Raw genomic sequence first — 19,569 nt, 5'->3', positions numbered from 1 at the left:
ACCAGCAGAGCTGTGCAGCCTAGAGAAAGAGAGAGAGAGAGAGAAACAGCTGCTCTTAGATCACTATACAGCAAAAGTCTGCTAAGACTCAAAATCCTGGAACTCTCTTCCTAAGAGCACTGTTGGTGTACCTACACCCCCCAGGACTGCAGCAGTTCAAGAAGGCAGCTCACCACCACTTACTCAAGGGAAATTAGAGATGGGCAATAAATGCTGGCCTAGCCAGCAATGCCCACATCTCCTGAACAAATAAAATAAAAAGACTTGAACCCGATTCGAAAGTTGAGGTCTGCGGAGAAGAAAAGATCAATGGGGTCACTAGAGATCGCCTTATTAACAGAAGCCTAGTCGAATGTGCTCTGAAGAAGTGAGGGAAGAGGACATTGGCTTTGAGATCCAACCCATTGCAACTGGGAGGAATTTGGGACTTTTAACTGCAAGGAGACCTTTTCGATGAGAACACTGTCTGACATATAAATGTAGTGTGGGGTTTTTGAGTGTGTTCATAAGTTAATGGGAAATACCTTTCTCTGTAATTTAGTGTATTAGCTACCTACTAAGTACTGTTTAGTTAATGTTGATTTTTAGTTTAGTTGTTATAGTAAAAGTCTTAAAATGTGAAATCTTGTGTAATTTGTTAATTGGTCAGGGCTCATATCTCGTGTTTTAAAGTTAACGGTCTCTACAGGGTTGTAACAGTCACATAGTAAGAAATTTGTCACTTACCTTTTAAACTTCTTCAGTTCTCCCTCAGACCCCGGTACAAACCCACCTCGCCTGGCTGTCCCATACACATACTGCAGTCCCAGCTCCGCCCCCAAGAAGCACCAGAAATCCTGGGGCAACGCAAAGGGGGTAGAGGCCCAGGTAACAGGCTGTTTTCTTGACCTCTGCAGCCAGGGATTTCCCAGGGGAAAGGTCACGAAAATCAGCATCATACTAATTTGAAGAAATAACCTAAAATTAAGCTTCAAAAGGAGTTCTGGTTGTAACATTTAGATTCAAGCATTTCAGAAGTAAATAATCAGGCGTGTGGAATGACTTTGTCAGTCTGAGACTACTTGTAGCCTCTGCGCAATTATTTTGAAAGCTTGAAATAGCAGTTGAAAATCAATGTATCACCATTCAGAATAAGATTAGTACACAAATGTCAAAAGTAAATTAGTTGGTTACTAGACAGAAAGGGAGAAAATAACACTGCACAAACCTTGCATCTGATAGGAATACGCTGTTTGGCCTGGCTGGGGTGCAGCAAATCCTGGGCTGTAACTAAGGCATCCAGTCTGCAATGCAGATTGTGCTTGCGGTAGTCCCCCTTCTGTCTTGATTCCTGATAACAGCACACCAAAACTGGTTGAAATATTATATTTTCTAATGTTGTTTCTTGAAATGAAACTTTAATCCCTTTGTCTTACAGTACACAACTGACTAAACAAAAAAAATGCTGTAGAGCAATTAATTTAATAAAGTCTCAGAGAAGTGCCTTACCATAAGTGGGTAATCCATAGTGCTGGCCTGTTTGTGAATATGCTGCATAGACTGCTGGCTGCTGCATTCCTGAATACTGGGTTTGTCCAGCATAAGCCGTCATTGACTGCACTGCTGGTGTGGAAAGAATGTGTGGGTATGGCCTATGGAGAAGAGAAAGCTATGTCAAGCTGCCCAGTACAGAGAGAGTAACACGAGCTTACACCCACATCACAGTGCCAAACCGTGACATCCACCTCTTTTTTCCCTCTGGAACATTTCTACTGTATTACTTGGTGATGTCAGTTGGCTGTGAAATGCATCAATGCCAATTTTATCACTCCAGATGTAAAAAATACAACTTTGTCTTGTCCGACACCATAAGCAGAAATAATATAAAGAAGATGCCTTTTTCTTGCACATTTGAGAAATTTGTATAATGGAATCCAGATTTACACACAATTTGATTTCCACGAAAATCTATGTATGAATAAGTGCTTGGAAGACATTCACTTTGACTGACTAAAAAGTTTTTATACTCACTTGGAAGGATAAAGCTGTGGTGAATATTGGTGTACTCCTCTTGGACTATAGCCACTACTTGTTATTACTACAGGAAAAAGAAAAGACAAGTGAAACATTAAATGACAAGCAGAACAAATGCATTTTGGATTTTGTGGCACAAACTCAAGTTAAGCAGGTGTGAGATGACAGAATAAACTTAAACAGTTAGGCATCTGCAGAAATAAATGCATGATGCATGGAAAATAAAATTTAACATGGTTAAAGGAATTGCAACAAGCACAGATGAAGATGTCTGAAAATATGTCGGTTGGAATATAAAATATTTAATTTTATGTCGTATTGACTGGGTGCATTAGTCCTGCCATGTTGCTGCAATTGGAAGTTAGAAGATATAAGCAGAATAAGGTTCTTAGGACTGAGTATTGACCTCCAAGAGGGTAATTTTAAAGGTTTAAAAAGTTTTTAAGAAGTTTAAGTTACTTCTCATACAGTATGTTATGTCCAGTGGAGCTTTTAACTTTTCGAGAGTTGCAATAGGAAACTTTCAAGAAATGAAAGGCCCGATTTTAATAGTGGTGTGGGGTGGCTGAGGCCTAAAACAAACTGACCACTGCATGAAACCTGGGAGATTCTAACTCCAGGATCTCAATTAAATGATCCAACGCAGACTCGCACCCTAACCTGAAGGGAATCACTACGATGTTGGTGGGCGGGTTTGGGATTTTGGGTGGCAGGAGGCTGCCTCCGGGAACTTGCAGAGACATTCCCTAACATGAGGTCGAGGCCTGGGGGGAGCTCCAGACATGACTGTGATCAGAGAAGTAGAGGTAAGGCCAGGACAGAAGGGCTCAGGGTTTTCTCATGTGGCCCAGAGCAGCAGTCTTGGTCCACACCTGCCCACAAGAAATCTAAGTGGGATTGGCTGTTAACATCATGTCCTGGTCTGAATTATGAAATTGAACATCAATATTTACATACTAATGAGCCCCTTCGATGCTGAATATTGGCCCCACAGCTCCATAAATTCACCAATATGACTTCTTCCATCTGTGGGTAATATTTTGATTGTGGATTCTGATAAATTCTGTTTGGTTACTTAAGTTTTTAATGCTTAGTTGCAAACTTAATTTATAAAAATTAAACCATATGTGTTTCAAGTTTAGGTCTCCCCTTTAAATAATTTGAGGATGGCGTAACTTAAAAAAATGACCCAGAAAATGATTAATCTATATCTGACCAATTAAAAGATGGTGAACCAGGTCAGTACTATTCCTAGCTGTGTAGACTGAAGAGCTGTGGTATTTATAATACAATACAGTAATAACAAATGACTACTAAAGTAGTTCCATATGAGTTCAGCTGTAAAGCGTTCCCCCATTTGTTCTTTTTTTAATTTAAAAAAGGTAAGAACTCACAGGAATGGAATGAACTATTCCATTGTGGGATTTTCTCCCTTCTCTTTGCATTTTTTTGGACATATAGAAGTAAAAACAGAGTTGTTTTTATTTTCAGCTCAGCTTCTGACTTGGCATTTCCTAGTTCAAGATTCATGACAAAAATTGTAAATGTTTCATTCCACACACATGAAATAAGGAAATATAAACTTCAAATGTTTCATTTCCTTTGTAGTAATAAGGAAGTTTATCTAATCAATCCACAAAATGAAAAGTTAATGACAAATGGGAAACATCAGTATTGGCATCAAAGGCATATTTCAATATCCCATATTTGCAAAGGTCAATCTTCTGTTCACCAGCTTGTTTCTAAACAAATGCAAGATAATACAGTTTTCGTTACGTTTTTCTGGTACTTCCAGCTTAATTCACTTGAAATAGGTTAAACCAACACAACAAATCAAGGAATTTCAAGCGCAAATTATGTCCAGTGCAAATTGAGTTTCCGTGATCTTTTGTGCTAGTTTAAAACATCGTTCTGGAAGTCAGCCCCACCTACAAAACAGGCCATGGCTCCAGACAGAATTAATCACTATGCCAAGTTTCTGCTAATTGTGTTCATTTGATGGCCTTCAAGGAGGCTCTTAAAATAAAGCTTTTCTTTAGGTGCAGAGGTATCGACACCTTTTAAAAGCTTTTACTAATTTACTAAGAAACTGACAACTGTACACCAATTTAACTAGTAAATTTTAGATTTAGATTTAGAGATACAGCACTGAAACAGGCCCTTCGGCCCACCGAGTCTGTGCCGACCATTAACCACCCATTTATACTAATCCTACACTAATCCCATATTCCTATCACATCCTCATGTGTCCCTATATTTCTCTACCACCGACCTATACTAGTGACAATTTATAATGGCCAATTTACCTATCAACCTGCAAGTCATTTGGCTGTGGGAGGAAACCGGAGCACCCGGAGGAAACCCACTGGTTCTGTACAGTTTTTTAAAGTCATTTTCAGTTATTTAAAATTGGGTTACTCACAGGTCGTGGAGTCATAGGCGGGAATTTTATTAGCGCCTCAAATTGCAGCAGCGCGCTTTGCAGTCGGCGGTCCACCCGCATGCAGCAACTGCCACTGAGCCCCCGTGATATTTTGTGCGGGGGCTCATTTAAATGGAGGGGGCAGAACGGCTGCCCCCGATGACTAGAGGGCGAGGCAACTCCAACCCTGGCAACGAGGTTTGGCGCCAGGGTGATTTTTAAAGTGTTTCAAGTCCTGCAGTAACAATTGAAAATTTAAAGGGACATTAATTTGAAATTTGTGTAAAAAACTAAATAAAAGCTGGCATCCCTTCTCCCACTCCCCCAGTGTTTGTTTTTGGGCCTATCCCATCCAAAATAAACTTAATTCCCAACCCAAACTTCTCCCCCCGAACCTAGTTACCTTTGCCCTTTAACCCCTTCCCACCATCCCCCCAGCCAATGAAGTAGGTTTCCTCTGTTCCCCACCCTCCCCACCAGTGTCTCGCCTTGAATCCCCAAAAGGGGATCGGAAGGCACGGGGCTTCAGGCCACTGGCCGGAATATTGGCATGGGACGGCCACCCGGTCCAGGTAAGTTAATTAACATGTATTTGCATAAGTTTTATTAGGCAAATGAAGGCCCTGCCACTGAGAAGTGGGGGGGCTGCAACGAGGTAGAGATGCCACGGGTAAAATGTGGCGGGCCTTCTCGGCATCAGGGGTCATGGCGGGCCTCTCTCAGAAGAACTTTTTGGACCCCCCTGCCACGAACCCCGACGAAGGAGGGCTCATAAAATTCTGGCCATAGAGTCATTGGGCTGAAATTTATGAGCACGCTGCAAATCGCAGCGGTGCGCTCTGATCTCGGCGTTCTTCAGGCGTGTATGTGCCATCGCTGAGCCCCATCGATATTTCACACAGGGGTTCATTTAAATGGAGGGGTCAGAGCGGCCGCCCCCAATGACGTAGAGGGAGCGGGCGTTCTGTCCTTGGCAACAGTGTCAGGCACCACTGCGCAGGCACTGCACCATTTTTAAAGGGCTTCAAGCCCTTCGGGTAAATTTAAATGTTCAAAGGTCCTGCTGCACTTATATTCGAAATAAAATTTTATTCAAACTTTGCATCCCCTCTCCCACCCATCAAAGAGTTCTCAATAAATAAAATTACCTACACTCCTGGAAAGCGGCCGGAATATCGGCATGGGACGGCTGCCGGGACAAGGTAAGTTGATTTACATCTTTTTAACTTAATTTTATTATTAAAGTGAAGGCCCTGCCACCGAGCGGTGGGGGGCCTGCTACGACCCCTGATGGTGGAGACCTCATAAAATTCAGCCCATAGAGTCATTTATGGCACAGAAGGCCATTCGGCCCATCGGGTCCATGCTGGCTCTCCATAGAGTTATCCAGTCTGTCCCACTCCCCCGCTCGATCCCCTTAGACCTGTAAGTTTATTTCCTTCAAGTGGCCATCTAATTTCCTTTTGAAGTCATTGATTACCTCCGCTTCCACCACCCTTGTGGGCAGAGTGTTCCAGGTCATTACCACTCACAGCATAAAAAAGTTCTTCCTCATGTTCCCCCTACACCGCTTGCCCAAAACCTTCAATGTGTCCCCTAGTCCTTGTATCATGAGTTACTGGGAACAGTTTTTCCTTGTCTAACTTACTTAAGCTTGTTATAATCTTCTACACTTCGAATAAATCTCCCCTCAATCTCCTTTGTTCTAAGGAGAACAATCCCAGCTTTTCCAACCTAACCTTGTAACTAAAATCCCCCATCCCTCGAACCATTCTGGTAAATCTCCTCTGCACCCTCTAAAAGACCCTCACAGCCTTCCTAAAGTGAGGTGACCAGAACTGGACACAATACTACAGTTATATAAAAGCAAAATACTGCGGATGTTGGAAATCTGAAATAAAAACAAAAAATGCTGGAACCACTCAGCAGGTCTGGCAGCAGCTGTGGAAAGAGAAGCAGAGTTAACGTTTCGGGTCAGTGACCCAAGGGTCACTGACCCGAAACGTTAACTCTGCTTCTCTTTCCACAGACAATACTACAGTTGGCGCCTAACCACAGCTTTATAAAGGCTCAGCATAACTTCCCTGCTTTTGTACTCAATGCCTTTATTTATGAAGCTCAAGATCCCATATGCTTTACTAAGCACTCTCTCAATATGTCCTGCCACCTTCAAAGATTTATGCACATGCACTCCCAGTCCCTCTGTTCCTGCACACTCTTCAGAACTGTGCCATTAAGTATATATGGCCTCTCCCTATTCCTTCTGCCAAAGTGCATCACCTCACACTTGTCAGTATTAAATTCCATCTGCCTCTTGTCTGCTAGCCTATCTATGTCCTGTTGCAGGCAGTTCATATCATCCGCACTGTTTGTCACACCTCCAAGTTTGGTGTCATTGGCAAATTTTGAGATTCTACTCTGTATTCCAAGATCCAAGTCATTTATATATAGTAAAAAAAGCAGTGGTCCCAGCACTGACCCTTGGGGAACACCACTGTCTACCATCCTCCAGTCTGAAAAACAACTATTTACTGCGACTTGCTGTTTTCTGTCCTTAAGCCAATTTTCCATCCAATTGGACACTGACTATCCTGTTCCATGAGCCTCAATTTTGTTAACCTGCCTTTTATGTGGTACCTTATCAATCACTTTCTTAAAATCCATATAAACAACATCCACTGCATTCCCTTCATCAACCTCTGTTACTTCATCAAAAAATTCAATTAGATTAGCCAAGCATGATCTGCCTTTTACAAATCCTTGCTGCCTATTCTTAACTAACTCGAACCTCTCCAAGTCTCTGTTGATTTTTCCCTGACTATAGTTTCTAAAACATTACCCACCATTGATGTTAAACTAACTGCCCTGTAGTTAGTAGCACTGTCCTTAAACCCTTTCTTGAATAAGGGTGTCACATTTGCCACTCTCCAATCCTCTGGCACCTCCTCTGTAACCAGGGAAGCTTGGAAGATATGGCAAGCCCTTCCGCTTTCTCCATCCCCACTTCCTTTAGCAACCTGGGATGCAAGCCATCTGGCCCAGGTGATTTATCTACCCTAAGCATAGCCAGCCTTCCCAGTACCTCTTACCTCTCAATTTTTACCCTATCCATTGCCTCTACTCTCTCTTCTACCAATATTTTGTCAGATTCCACTTCCTTAGTGAACACTGATACAAAATACTCATTAAATATATTAGCCTTGTCCTGTGCCTCGAAGCATATATGACCTTCTTTGTCCCCAATAGGGCCCACTCAACCTCTTACTATTTACACGCCGGTTGAAGATTTTTGGGTTCCCTTTTATGTTGACTGCCATTCTATTCTCATGTTCTCTCTTTGCCAGTCTTATTTTCCTCTTCACCTCCCCTCACAACTTATTGTATTTGGCCTGGTTCTCACTTGAAGAATTCCCCTGACATGCATCATACACCCTTTTTTTGTTTCTGTTACGCCCAGTTGAGAAAGGGGTCTAGGGGTTCCATCTCAGCCTTTTCCTGGTTTAACCGTAACAGGGTTTAATTTTAAAAACACTGTTATAGCTCCTCTCACTCAGTGAATCCTTGTTCACCGCTTTCCAATTGTAAGGCAAAGAAATCAATGAGACAGGTTTTCTTAGATTCAAACAAGAAAGATGGAAGTTTATTATCCTTAAACTCTAATTCAGTTAACGACTTAGAATACGTAATGCGACCACGCTAGCATGCATATGCGATAAACACACATGCAGATAGAGACAGAAAAAGTAGAAAGGGGAAAAGTTTGAGGCAATAGCTGGGTGTATTTACAGTCCTTTGAGTTCAACGTGGAGTCTTTGGTTGCTGGTAAGTCTTGCTGTTTGTTGGGGCCCAGTGCATGCTTTAACTTGTTTTGATGTAGGAGTCTTTTCTCTATTGAGGTTTAAGTGTCTTCAGTGGGTCCAGAGGTTTGTGAGAAAGAGAGAGAGCCAGCCAGGAGAGAGGCTGTCTTGTTCCAGGTTCAGTTGCAATCTGCAGGCTGTCTTCAAACTGTCCTGTGAGCACAATTCAAAACTCCAAGTTGGCCAGTAGGCTAGTCATGTGACTAATCCCTTATTTGGGAACAACCGCTTCTGCAGTTTGTGGATTCTCACCTTGGCAGACATCCTGGATTGCTGTGCTCTTAAACGTTCGATGTCTGCTGATCAAAATCCATTTGGGTCAACTGGATCAGGGAGTAGTTGCTTTGTCTCTCCAAGCACTGTCTCTTAGTACGCAAATGTCCTCCAGCCAAATGTCTGGTGATCTCTTTAAACAAGTCATTTCTTCACTCCAGCAACAGTTTAAAATTAATGTTCATATGACAAAATTAATATGCCTCATTCTTGGCAGGTGGGGATCTTCATGACAGTTTCATCATAATCTCTATCTCCCTCGTCATTCGCAGAGCCCTGTTTTTGGTTCCCTTACCTTTCGCCCTTGTTGGAATGTACCTAGCCTATACCTGAAGCATCTCTTCCTTAAAGATAATGCATTGTTCTGATGCAGCTCTTCCTGTCAGTCTTTGGTTCCATTCTACCCTGGCTAGATCCCTTCTCATCGCATTGAATTACCCCTCTTCCAATCTAGCTATTCTACCTTATTTCATTCCTTGCTTTTCTGCATCACTAGTCTAAACCTTATGATACGATGATCACTCTTATCCAAGTACTCCCTGACTACGCTCGAATCACTTAGCCCACCTCATTTCCCAGCACCAGATCCAGCAATGCTTCCTTTCTAGTTAGGCTGAGAACACACTGATCAAGGACCTCCTGAACATATTTCAGAAATTCCTCCCCCTCTTTACCCTTTACTCTAAAACTATCCCAATTGATATTTGGGTAATTAAAATCCCCCAAAATCTCCACTCTATAGTTCTTGCACATCTCTGTGATTTCCCTGCAGATTTGCTCCTCTATCCCTCTCTCAATATTTGGAGACCTATAGAATACTCCTAGTAAAGTGATCATACCCTTTTTGCTTCTCAACTCTAACCAAATGGATTCTGTCCCTGTCCCCTCAAGGACATCCCCTCTTTCCAACACTACAATTTCTTTCCTAATCAGTACTGCCACCACACCTCCATTTTTTCCTTCTCTATCTTTTCTGAACACTCTATATCCTTGTAAATTAAGTGCCCAGTCCTTGCCATTTTTAAACCACCTTTCCATTATTGCCACTACATCATATTCCCATACTGCTATTTGTGCTTGTAGCTCACTAACCTTATTCAAACACACTGTGCGTTTACATGCATTGAAATTCTGCCTTTCCATTCCTCATAGTCCATTGCAGTCTGCTCCCATCTAAGACAGAACAATTCCCTTTTCTAGTACTGTCCAACACCCTCACATTATGCACCTTATTTCTCTTTTCTACTTCTATATGCTGGTGCCCATCCCAACCACACTAGTGAATCTCCCCGCAAGGACACTGGTTCCAGTCCTGTTGAGATGCAACCCATCCCTTTTGAATAGGTGCCTTCTGCTTCAGAACTGGTCCCAATGCCCCAAGAATCTGAAGTCCTCCCTTCTGCACCATGCTTCAAGCCACGCATTGATCCTCCCTATTTTCCTATTTCTACTCTTGCTAGCATGTGGCACTGGGAGGAATCCAGAGGTTACTACCTTCGAGGTCCTACTCTTTAACTGCCTCCCTAGCTCCTGCAAATCTGACTCTAGCACCTCAATTCCTGCCCTTGCTATGTCGTTGGTACCAATGTGTACCACAACTTTTGGCTCACTCCCTTCCCCTTGCAGAATAACCTGCACCCTCTCCAAGATGTCTTTTACTCTGGCACCAGGGAGGCAACACACCATGCGAGACTCATGATAATGGTTAGAGAAATGCCCATCTGTCCCCCTGACTACGGAATCACCTATAACAACTGCATTTCTGCACTTTTGCTGCTCTCTCCTGTACAGTCCCATGCCCATTGGTGCCACGGTCTGGACTGCGCTTCTTCAAGGTGTCATCATTCCCAGCAGTCTCCCAAGCTGAGTAGCAGTTTGAGAGTAGCACACACCCCGAAGCCTCCTGCACTTCCTGCCTCTTCCTACTTTTCCGGATGGCCACCCACCTACTATCTTGAACTCCTACTGCCTGTGGGGTGACCAGCTCCTGGAATGTACAACCCAGGAAACTCTCCTGCTCCCTGATGCTCCGCAGTGATTCCAGCTGCCCCTCAAGCTCAGAATTCCTGAGCTCGAGCTGAAGAAGCTGGGGACACTTCCTACACACTTGGTCGCCCAAGACACATGATGTGTTCTGAAGTTCCCAAAGGAATTGGAAGTAGCAGGTTACAGCTGCCCATCCATGATGTAAAAAACTCGCTCTATTCCCTTTTTTAACAATCTAATTAGTACCCTATTTAAACTATCAATTTTAATTAATACCCAGACTAGACACTCTGATTAAAGAATGTTAAATTTTTATAATAAAGCCATTTGAGCTGTATTAATAGAACTGAACCAAGTTGCCACTTGTAAATACATCAAAGAATATAAAGTGGTGCCTTAATGAGCTGGTTAATGGAAGGTTTTATGGTCAGTAATGTGTTTTGGCGTAACCGGGACCCAGATGGTTGGCTGCAGTCGATGCGGCAACGCCGGCCCACTATAGGTAGCTATACCACCCGAGTGGCGTACGCCTACGTACGGTACGGTATACACACACACACACATACTCCTGCCAATTCTTTCCAGAACACTACTCAGTACATGGCGTTCTGTCATAAACCCAGAGATGGTAGCCTCGCACCTTTGGCTCCTCAGCCAAGCACATAAGCCAAATGTCTCAATCAGTAATTAGCTTGGTTACTTCTGTGCTAAGGAACTTGAAATAAAAAAGCAGTGTATTCCATTTGGAATCTTATTGGCTCATGTCGTCACTACCATTTCCTGATCAATAATAAGGTTAAGGAAGATGCATCTTGTGTATATATTATACAAACTAACAAATACAAAAGAAACTGACTCCATCACATAACAATTACATAACAGATTACTTTATAAAATCACTTTCTGCTTATAAATAGTATTTCAACCATTCTGGTATACAACACTGTAAGGTACATTTACTTAATAACTCTGCCTTCCCAACTATTAAGAGTATTGCTCTCTAATACCACGAGATGAGATATGGGAGAGGTGGGAGCGAGGGTGGGGAGGGGGTGGTGTGGCTAACATATTCTATTGCAATATATTCCATACTTCAATACCCTTTGAATGAAAAAGTTCTGCCTGAAATTCCTATTTTCTCTTAATTTTCCAATATACAAATTGTATCCCTAGTTTTTGAACCCTTGGACAGTACAAATTGTTTGACAATGTGAATAGGCAGGCCACCTATTTACAATAACAATCACAACCTCCAAAACCTTTCTTTATGACTGAAAAGAACCATCGAAATCAATCCAACTTTCAATGTGACAGACAGAGGATTCTTTAACACAATATAACAAGGAATACAAGTAAATTTGAAAAAATAAGCTGCAATATAGCACACAAACAAAAAAGATGCAAACAAGCAGAACTTTTGTCCTATCACAGATACTTCAAAGTCATGGCATCAAAATAACTGCAAGACCTTGAAAAAGGTCGAGTAGGAATCTGCCCTGTGCAAGGAAACTGGATTTGGCTGCAAACGGCATTTGAGGAAAATTCTAAGCCATTAAGTTGGGCAGTGGAAGGGAATTTCTCTTATGATGTCTTCTCCATAAGATCAATAGAGGTAAGGGGGACGTACAAACTAGCTGTTCTTTCAACCCATCAGCAGCATCCCCACAACCAATGTTGCTACTAAGCTGTGCAGATGTGTGGCAGTGCAATAGCCTGACAGGCACCAGACAGTGCTGGTTCTGGGATAAATAATGTGTGTGTGCAGCCACACAAAAACATTTTAAAAAAAAATTGGGCTGCCACGAAAGCTTAAAGGGAACATTGCCTCCCACCCATCACGGTCCTAGTATATAGAAGAAACAATGGCCCAATTTTAACCCACTCAAAACCCATTCAATTACACAGAGTTAAAATTGGGCCCACACAATCCAATATGTCAATAGACTTGATGCACTTGTGGGCAGTGTTTAATTGCATGCATAGGAACAAAAATACATTCCAACAGATTTTGCCATCTCATGAGGGACAGCTGCCACAATGTCATATTCTTTGTCCATGTGATGTGCACACGCGAACCTTTATCAATTCCCTTCTGAACCATGCTGGGATGTCATCATTAAAAACCTTTATAAAGCCAGCTGAAGGCCATGTTAGGGAGAACGGAGATCCACTTCTTTAGTACCTACAGTATTAAAATTCATTATATGTTGCAAAAGATGTGATTTTTTTTAATGCTGTGTTTTCTCCATTAGTAAAATGGAAAATCCCCATGATTATCTTTGTTCTGTTGTGCCATGGCTGGAATACAAGCAGCATTCCAAGCAGTAGCCTCCTGGGTCTTGGTAAAAGGGCAAGCAGTAAAGGGAAAACAGAACCCTCCTGATCACAGAGGGTGGACCTGAAGGTGGAACTGGGAGGAAAGTCTGAAATATTAGCATTGGTGCAGTGGGCTGAGGTGTTCCCACCTCTGAGCGATCACCAGTCGAGGCTACCCACCCAATAGCAGTGGCAGCCAATCTGCATAATTAACTGCCCATTTGTGGGCTGATTGTGAACGCCGCTGAGATCTTCCCAGTGGCAGTCCGGCACCTCCACTAAGGGCCAAGCCTGGCAGGTGTCTGGAGGTGCTTGTCAGTGGCTGGCCTGGGGGGCCTACGAGGCCTCGTACACTCACCCTTGCCATCGGAGCTGCAGCCATCAATGGGCCACATCTACAGCCACCTGCCATCTTGTGGAGGGCTTTTCCCTCCACAAGGGTGGCCTGGTAGCTGTGGCCACTCTATTTTATTAAATTTAAAACCTTTTCAGAGAGCACCTCAAGATGGAGGCACCCTTGTGGTCCCCATCCTGCAGTGGCAGCACTTACCTCTGACAATGCAGCCATTGTCCTTCCAAGGCTGCAGATGCTCCGATTGGGCCTGCAACCTCAGGAACGTGCTCGCTCTTAACTGTCGGCAGACCTGGAGGCGACCTCTTAACTGACCGCCTCCAGGAAGATCTCCCAGGCAGCCGTGCTGACAGCCATTACCATGAATGGTCCCCACCCTCGATTTTTTTTTTAAAGTGCACGATTCCACCCTAAGCTTCAAATAAAGTATGGACCTTAACTTCAACTTTCTTGTTAACCAATCAAGACTCATTTAAAAAAAAAAAATTCTTTCATGGGATGTGGGCATTGCTGACAAGGCCAGCATTTGTTGCCCATCCCTAAATGCCCTTGACAACTGAGTGATTTGCTAGGCTATTTCAGAGGGCAGTTAAGAGTTAACCACATTGCTGTGGGTCTGCAGTCACATGTAGGCCAGACCAGGTAAGGAAGGCAGATTTCCTTCCCTAAAGGACATTAGCGAATCAGATTGGTTTTTGATGACAATCGATGATAGTTTCACGGCACCATTACTGAGACTAGCTTTCAATTCCAGATTTTAAAAAATTAATTGAATTTAAATTCCACCAGCTGCCTTGGTGGAACCTATGTTCCCAGAGGGTTAGCCTGGGCCTCTGGATTACAAGCTCAGTATGACATTATCACTACACCACCGTCTCCCCCGATTAAAGGTTTGGGTGTCAGACTTTAATATTGGGTTAGATCTCCTTCAAAAACTGGTATAAGTTAGATTCTAATTGGATCATTTCCAAACTCTGAATAGTGCAGTTTTCTTCCAACCATCTGACAGACTGTACAGTACTAAACCAATCTCATCAGAGAAAGACCAGACTGGGCAAGGACATAGAGTTTCTTTATTGGCCCATCTGCTATTCATTCACCACGCTGAAGATTAAAGTGGCACATTATACAATACAGGAATTACTCTCTCCTAATCCATCATATCTGTACTTCAAAGAACACAGTAAAGAATATGGTACTTTAGTTCTTCATTATAGCATTAAGAATATTTTTATAGCATGTGTATTTGACTGATAACTGCTGTTGTAAAAAAATTCCCTTGCACACATATAGGACTGAATTTTGAGTGCACCGCCGTTCACGGTGGCATACTGTACAAACGGTGTGCACCCTGCACAGATGCGCCATCCCTGAGCTCCCGCGATATTACATGCAGAGCTCACTTTAATAGAGGGGGTGGAGCGGCCGCCCCTGATGACGTAGAGCATAGGAGCAGGTGTAGGCCATTTAGCCCATCAAGCCTGCTCTGCCATTCAATATGATCATGGCTGATCATCCACTTCAATGCCTTTTCCCCACACTATCCTCATATCCCCTTATGTCATTTGTATTTAGAAATCTGTCAATCTCTGCTTTAAACATACTCAATGACTGAGCTTCCACAGTCCTCTGGGGTAGAGAATTCCACAAATTCACAACCCTCTGAGTAAAGAAATCTCTCCTCATCTCTGTCCTAAGTGGCACCCCCCTTATTTTGAAATTGTGTCCCCTGGTTCTTGACTCCCCAATCAGGGGAAACATCTGAGCTGCATCTACCCTGTCTATCTCCTTAAGTATTTTATAGGCTTCAATGAGATCACCTCTCATTCTTAGAAACTAGAGAATACAGGCCCAGTTTCCCCAATCGCTCTTCATAGGACAGTCCCGCCATCCCTGGAAAAAGTCTGGTGAACCTTCGTTGCATTTCCTCTATGACAATAATATCCTACCGAAGGTAAGGGGACCAAAACTGCACACAGTGCGGTCTAACGATGGTTCTGCACAATTGAAGCAAGACTTCACTACTCCTGTACTCAAATCCTCTTATGATAAAGGCTAACATACCATTAGCCTTCTTAATTGCTTGCACCTGCATGTTAGCTTTCAGTGACTTATTGACAAAGACACCCAGGTCCCTTTGTACATCTACACTTCCTAATCTCTTACCATTTAAGAAATACTCTGCACATCTGTTCCTCCTACCAAAGTGGATAACTTCACATTTTTCCACATTATATTCCATCTACCACGTTCTTGCCCACTCACTAAGTCTGTCCAAATACCCTTGAAGCTGCTTTGCATCTTCCTCACAACACACATCCCCACCGAATATTTTGTCATCCGCGAACTTGGAGATACTACATTTGGTCCCCACATCCAAATCATTTAAATATATTGTCAACAGTTTGGGCCCAAGCACTCATCCTTGCGGTACCCCACTAGTCACAGCCTGCCAACACGAGAATGACCCGTTTATTCCTACTCTCTGTGTTCTGCCTGTTAACCAATCCTTAATCCATGCCAGTATATTAGCTCCTATCCCATGTGCGTTAATTTTACTAACCAACCTCCTGTGGGGGACTTTATCAAAAGCCTTCTGAAAATCCAAGTATACCACATCCACTGACTCCCCTTTATCAATTCTGTTAGTAACATCCTCAAAAAACTCCAATGCTGAAGTAATTGGGCTTGATTTTAACTCCCCCTGCCTGGTCGAAAGCAAGCTGACGGGGGTGGGGGGGGAGGGGTGGTGGTTGTGGTTGGGTGGGGCAGGTTAGACAGTTAAAACAGAGTGGGGTACTTGCCCATTTCTTTCACAACCCAATTTGGCCAACTGCAATTTTAAATGTCGTCATGAAGCCTGAATGGGGGACTAGTGCTGGCTTCGGCACAAGGCTGGGGAGAAAAGGCCAGAAGATTTTAAAACATTTTTTAATTTTCTGGTGGACTAAGGAGCAGGATTGTGCCTCCAGGCCCTACAAGGAAACCTTGAGCCTCCCCTCTCCCCCGACTAGGATTCCATTCCTGGAGTACTTGCCTTGTGCCAGGGACTGTATTCCTGGAAAAAGCATCCTGCCGCCTGATTTTAACGGCTGGACAGCCATATCCCTCCTGTTTCCCAGCTGTTTTGGTCTGGAAATTGGCAAGTGGAATTCTAATGAGGCTCGGTAGAATTGTTGAGTGAACTAATACAGAAAGATTCAGTAGCCCAGTGAGTTGAAATCTTACCATGACAGGCTATTGAAACTGAATTCAATAAATCTGTGCTGGCATCAGAAAAATGATCAGAAAAACTGCTGGATTTCTATAAAAACTCAACTGGTTATCTAATGTCCTTCTGGGAAGGGAACCTGCCATCATTACCGCATCTGGTCTTCATATGGCACCAGTTCCATACTATGGGGCTGACTTTAAATACCCTTACAGCAACTAGGGTAATAAATATTGCTTTTTCTTTGTTCACATCCCAAGAACAAATGAAAAATATTTAGGATACAGCACAGACTATCAGAACGGAATTGGGAATGGATAGAGGATAAAGGACTGGACTATCTCTGGTGATGAAATTCGTATAAATGCAGTTCTACAGCACATAATTCCACAGAGGCAAATGGTCCATAATTCAAGACTAATTGACATTAATCTGGCATCCTCAGTGAGAGAAGCCACACCATGGGTAATGGAAATTCCATGGAGGTGTAGTAAGAAGTGCTTTTCTGAGGATGATGTTAAACTGCAACATCAGGAGTAGCATGCAGGCGGCAATATAATCTACATGTGCAATTCTAATAAAATAAGTACCTGGAATTTCCGTTTCTTTCTCTAGTGGAAGAGCAATGGAACACCTCTCCCCTCAACTATTTTTAGCCGTTTACACTGTTTCTCAGGGGATCTATCAATTTCCTGCTTACATAATGGCAGAATACCAGGAGAACCCTGTGGTAAATTTGGCACCACTCAATTTATCAATCTCTCTCTTTAAAAAAAACAGCATTTTCTTAATAAGTCGAAGTCCTGATGAATATTTTACAGTTAGATTGCTGACTCAATACAATGGGAGAGAAATTCAACAAACAGAAGCCTGTTTGTCAGGCATAAAATCGTTATTAGACCTTTGATTTTGTGTTATAACCTCTGATTTTATGTCATGATCTGGCATGCCTGAACTACGCAGCAATCGTGGCGGATGCCAAATTGACTCCGAACACTTTTAGTCGTCCGAGATGCCCGCCAGAACAAGTGTTAGGCAGCTTAAACATGCAAATTGGACTCTGGTTGTATGATCCCGAATGCAAAATTCAAAAACAAATAGACGAAGGTTGCGCCGTGGATGCTCCCTATAGTTGCTCCGGGCATTGAGCAACCTAAGCAGCAATCCTCAAAGGTGGCCACTCAAAACAAAAAAGGCACAGCAAATATTTTGTTTTTTATTTCTCTGGAGAGCTCCTCCTGAGTCCACTAAAAAACTCCGACTTCTACCGGCACTTCTCAAGATCCCTCCCAGGATCACCAGCCCCTACACCTGACCTGTCAGCATTTGAGCCAGCTGCCTTATTGCCCTCTCTGCCCAACGAGCTGTCTGTTTGGCACCTTGCCGGCAGTATTTAAGTTAGGCCCAAAGCAGAATATGTCTCAGGCTTCAGGCCGGCTTGGATGGGAGGTGTAACTGCCAAATTTGCCTCTGTTTTGGGTGTAAGTCAAATTTCTGAACCAGTATATTAGTCCACTCTAAGCTACACTATACAGGAAAGCAAAAATAGAGAGCTTCTCAGCTGCAGCACATAAATCAGGATACTTGACAGAGGATTGTGTTTATGAGCACATTCTTCACGTTTTACTGTTTGACAAACATGGTCATGCTTTCCTTTACAGAAACAAAAATTCTCACAAAGGCAAAATTTAAAGTTCTGCCACTAATTTAAACCTCTTTACTTACATTGCTTGAGAATGGTAGTTAAATAGAATTACTTGCAATTTTGAGATGAAATGTCTACAGGCGCAGCAGAGCTGAATAAGATGCACTAACTAACATTATTTCTACTTCTCAACATGAGCTTAACCTAACTATGGCATATGACATCCATTAACTCCTGATCCAGCATTGAAGGTCCCCTGACAAAACATTTCCAATGTATTACATTTCTCCACATTTTTCTTCTCTTTTATCCTTTTTTCTCTTAGATGCTGATGCCTGGGTTTCGGTTGCCCTCTGGTACATTGTCTAAGTGGTTTTGGCAAACTTAGACAGTGAGATTCTGTGCAGGGAAACACAGATAAGCCCAATTTTGTCCTGACCAATATCCACACGTGAACTTTCCAGCAGGGGTTGGGATAGTGATCAAGAGCACAAATGCTGATTTTCTACTCCATTGCACAGGAGAATTGAGGCCTGCTGTAGCATCTTTACATAAGATGTATTGTCCCAACTGAGATCTGGCATAGCTCAGCAACTGAACCTGGGACCTTCCAGTGTGCATGGCTTAGTGTTACACTCGGCTGTGTTTTATCCACCATACCTATAAGGTCATTAGACAAGTTGTGTTAACACATCTTTCATGAACAACCTAGATTATGGACTCTATCTTAATACAGATCTAATGTCTAAAATCCGGCACCCTCGGGACCGAGACTGTGCCAGATTCTGGATTATCACGAATTTTGGACAATAAAATCAGTAGCCTATCTTAGTGATACCTGTACATGAAATAAAGTGTGAAAAAGAATAAATAATAACATATTGATGAATGAATTGATGCAAAAAAAAGTATCCTTGACCCAAGGGTCGGGCAGAGTCGAGGGTCATTTAGGTTGATTGGGAGCGCTGGAACTAAACTGACGGGCCTCTTCTGATGCCTCTGATCCATCACTGCATCCTGTTCGCTTCCTGCATATGTTCCACTCACCTGCTCAAAAGAGCTGTTTAAGATTAGGACATGGTGTGAAGCCACCAGGATCAGAAGAGGTAAGTGACTGGTCTCATTTTAACTACCCCACCACTCGGTTTCAGCAAGGCAGGGTGGTAGGGGGTGGGTAGCAGGGACCATCAGATAATTACAGCAATACCGTACATCAGTTAAGAAGCAGCCTACAAACTCACCGAGCACCAAGATAGCCATGGGAGAATAGAATTGTGTGACTGACTGTAGCAAGAATTACTGATCAGATTAAAGGCAGCGTAAATAGAATAGAGGGTCATATTTCACTGAACCAAATTACAATGTTTAGGTGGCCCAAAGCAATGAGAACTCAAAATTTAGCTGAAGGCCGCATTTGCCATTTGTGTATACTGGACATTTAGGATTGTTACAATATTTAAACGGTGCATACAGGAGTATAATACAAGTTTTTTA

The 19,569-nt window shown here is 42.8% G+C and overlaps 1 protein-coding gene across 16 annotated transcripts in view; it reads right to left on the bottom strand.

The window, feature by feature from the left end:
- The window catches only part of eya4 (EYA transcriptional coactivator and phosphatase 4), a 549,227-nt gene that overhangs the window by 159,755 nt on the left and 369,903 nt on the right, over positions 1-19,569 (bottom strand). For all 16 annotated transcript variants that reach the window (XM_068026406.1, XM_068026407.1, XM_068026412.1 and 13 more), the window contains 3 exons: positions 2,011-2,077; positions 1,489-1,631; positions 1,208-1,330 (listed from right to left, as the gene is read on the bottom strand). In XM_068026406.1, the coding sequence (XP_067882507.1) occupies positions 1,208-1,330; positions 1,489-1,631; positions 2,011-2,077 (333 nt within the window). The remainder of the gene's footprint in view (positions 1-1,207; positions 1,331-1,488; positions 1,632-2,010; positions 2,078-19,569) is intronic.

Source organism: Heterodontus francisci, chromosome 3, assembly GCF_036365525.1.
Source record: "Heterodontus francisci isolate sHetFra1 chromosome 3, sHetFra1.hap1, whole genome shotgun sequence".
Taxonomy (NCBI): Eukaryota; Metazoa; Chordata; class Chondrichthyes; order Heterodontiformes; family Heterodontidae; genus Heterodontus; species Heterodontus francisci.
This window is presented reverse-complemented; position numbering and strand designations above follow the sequence as displayed.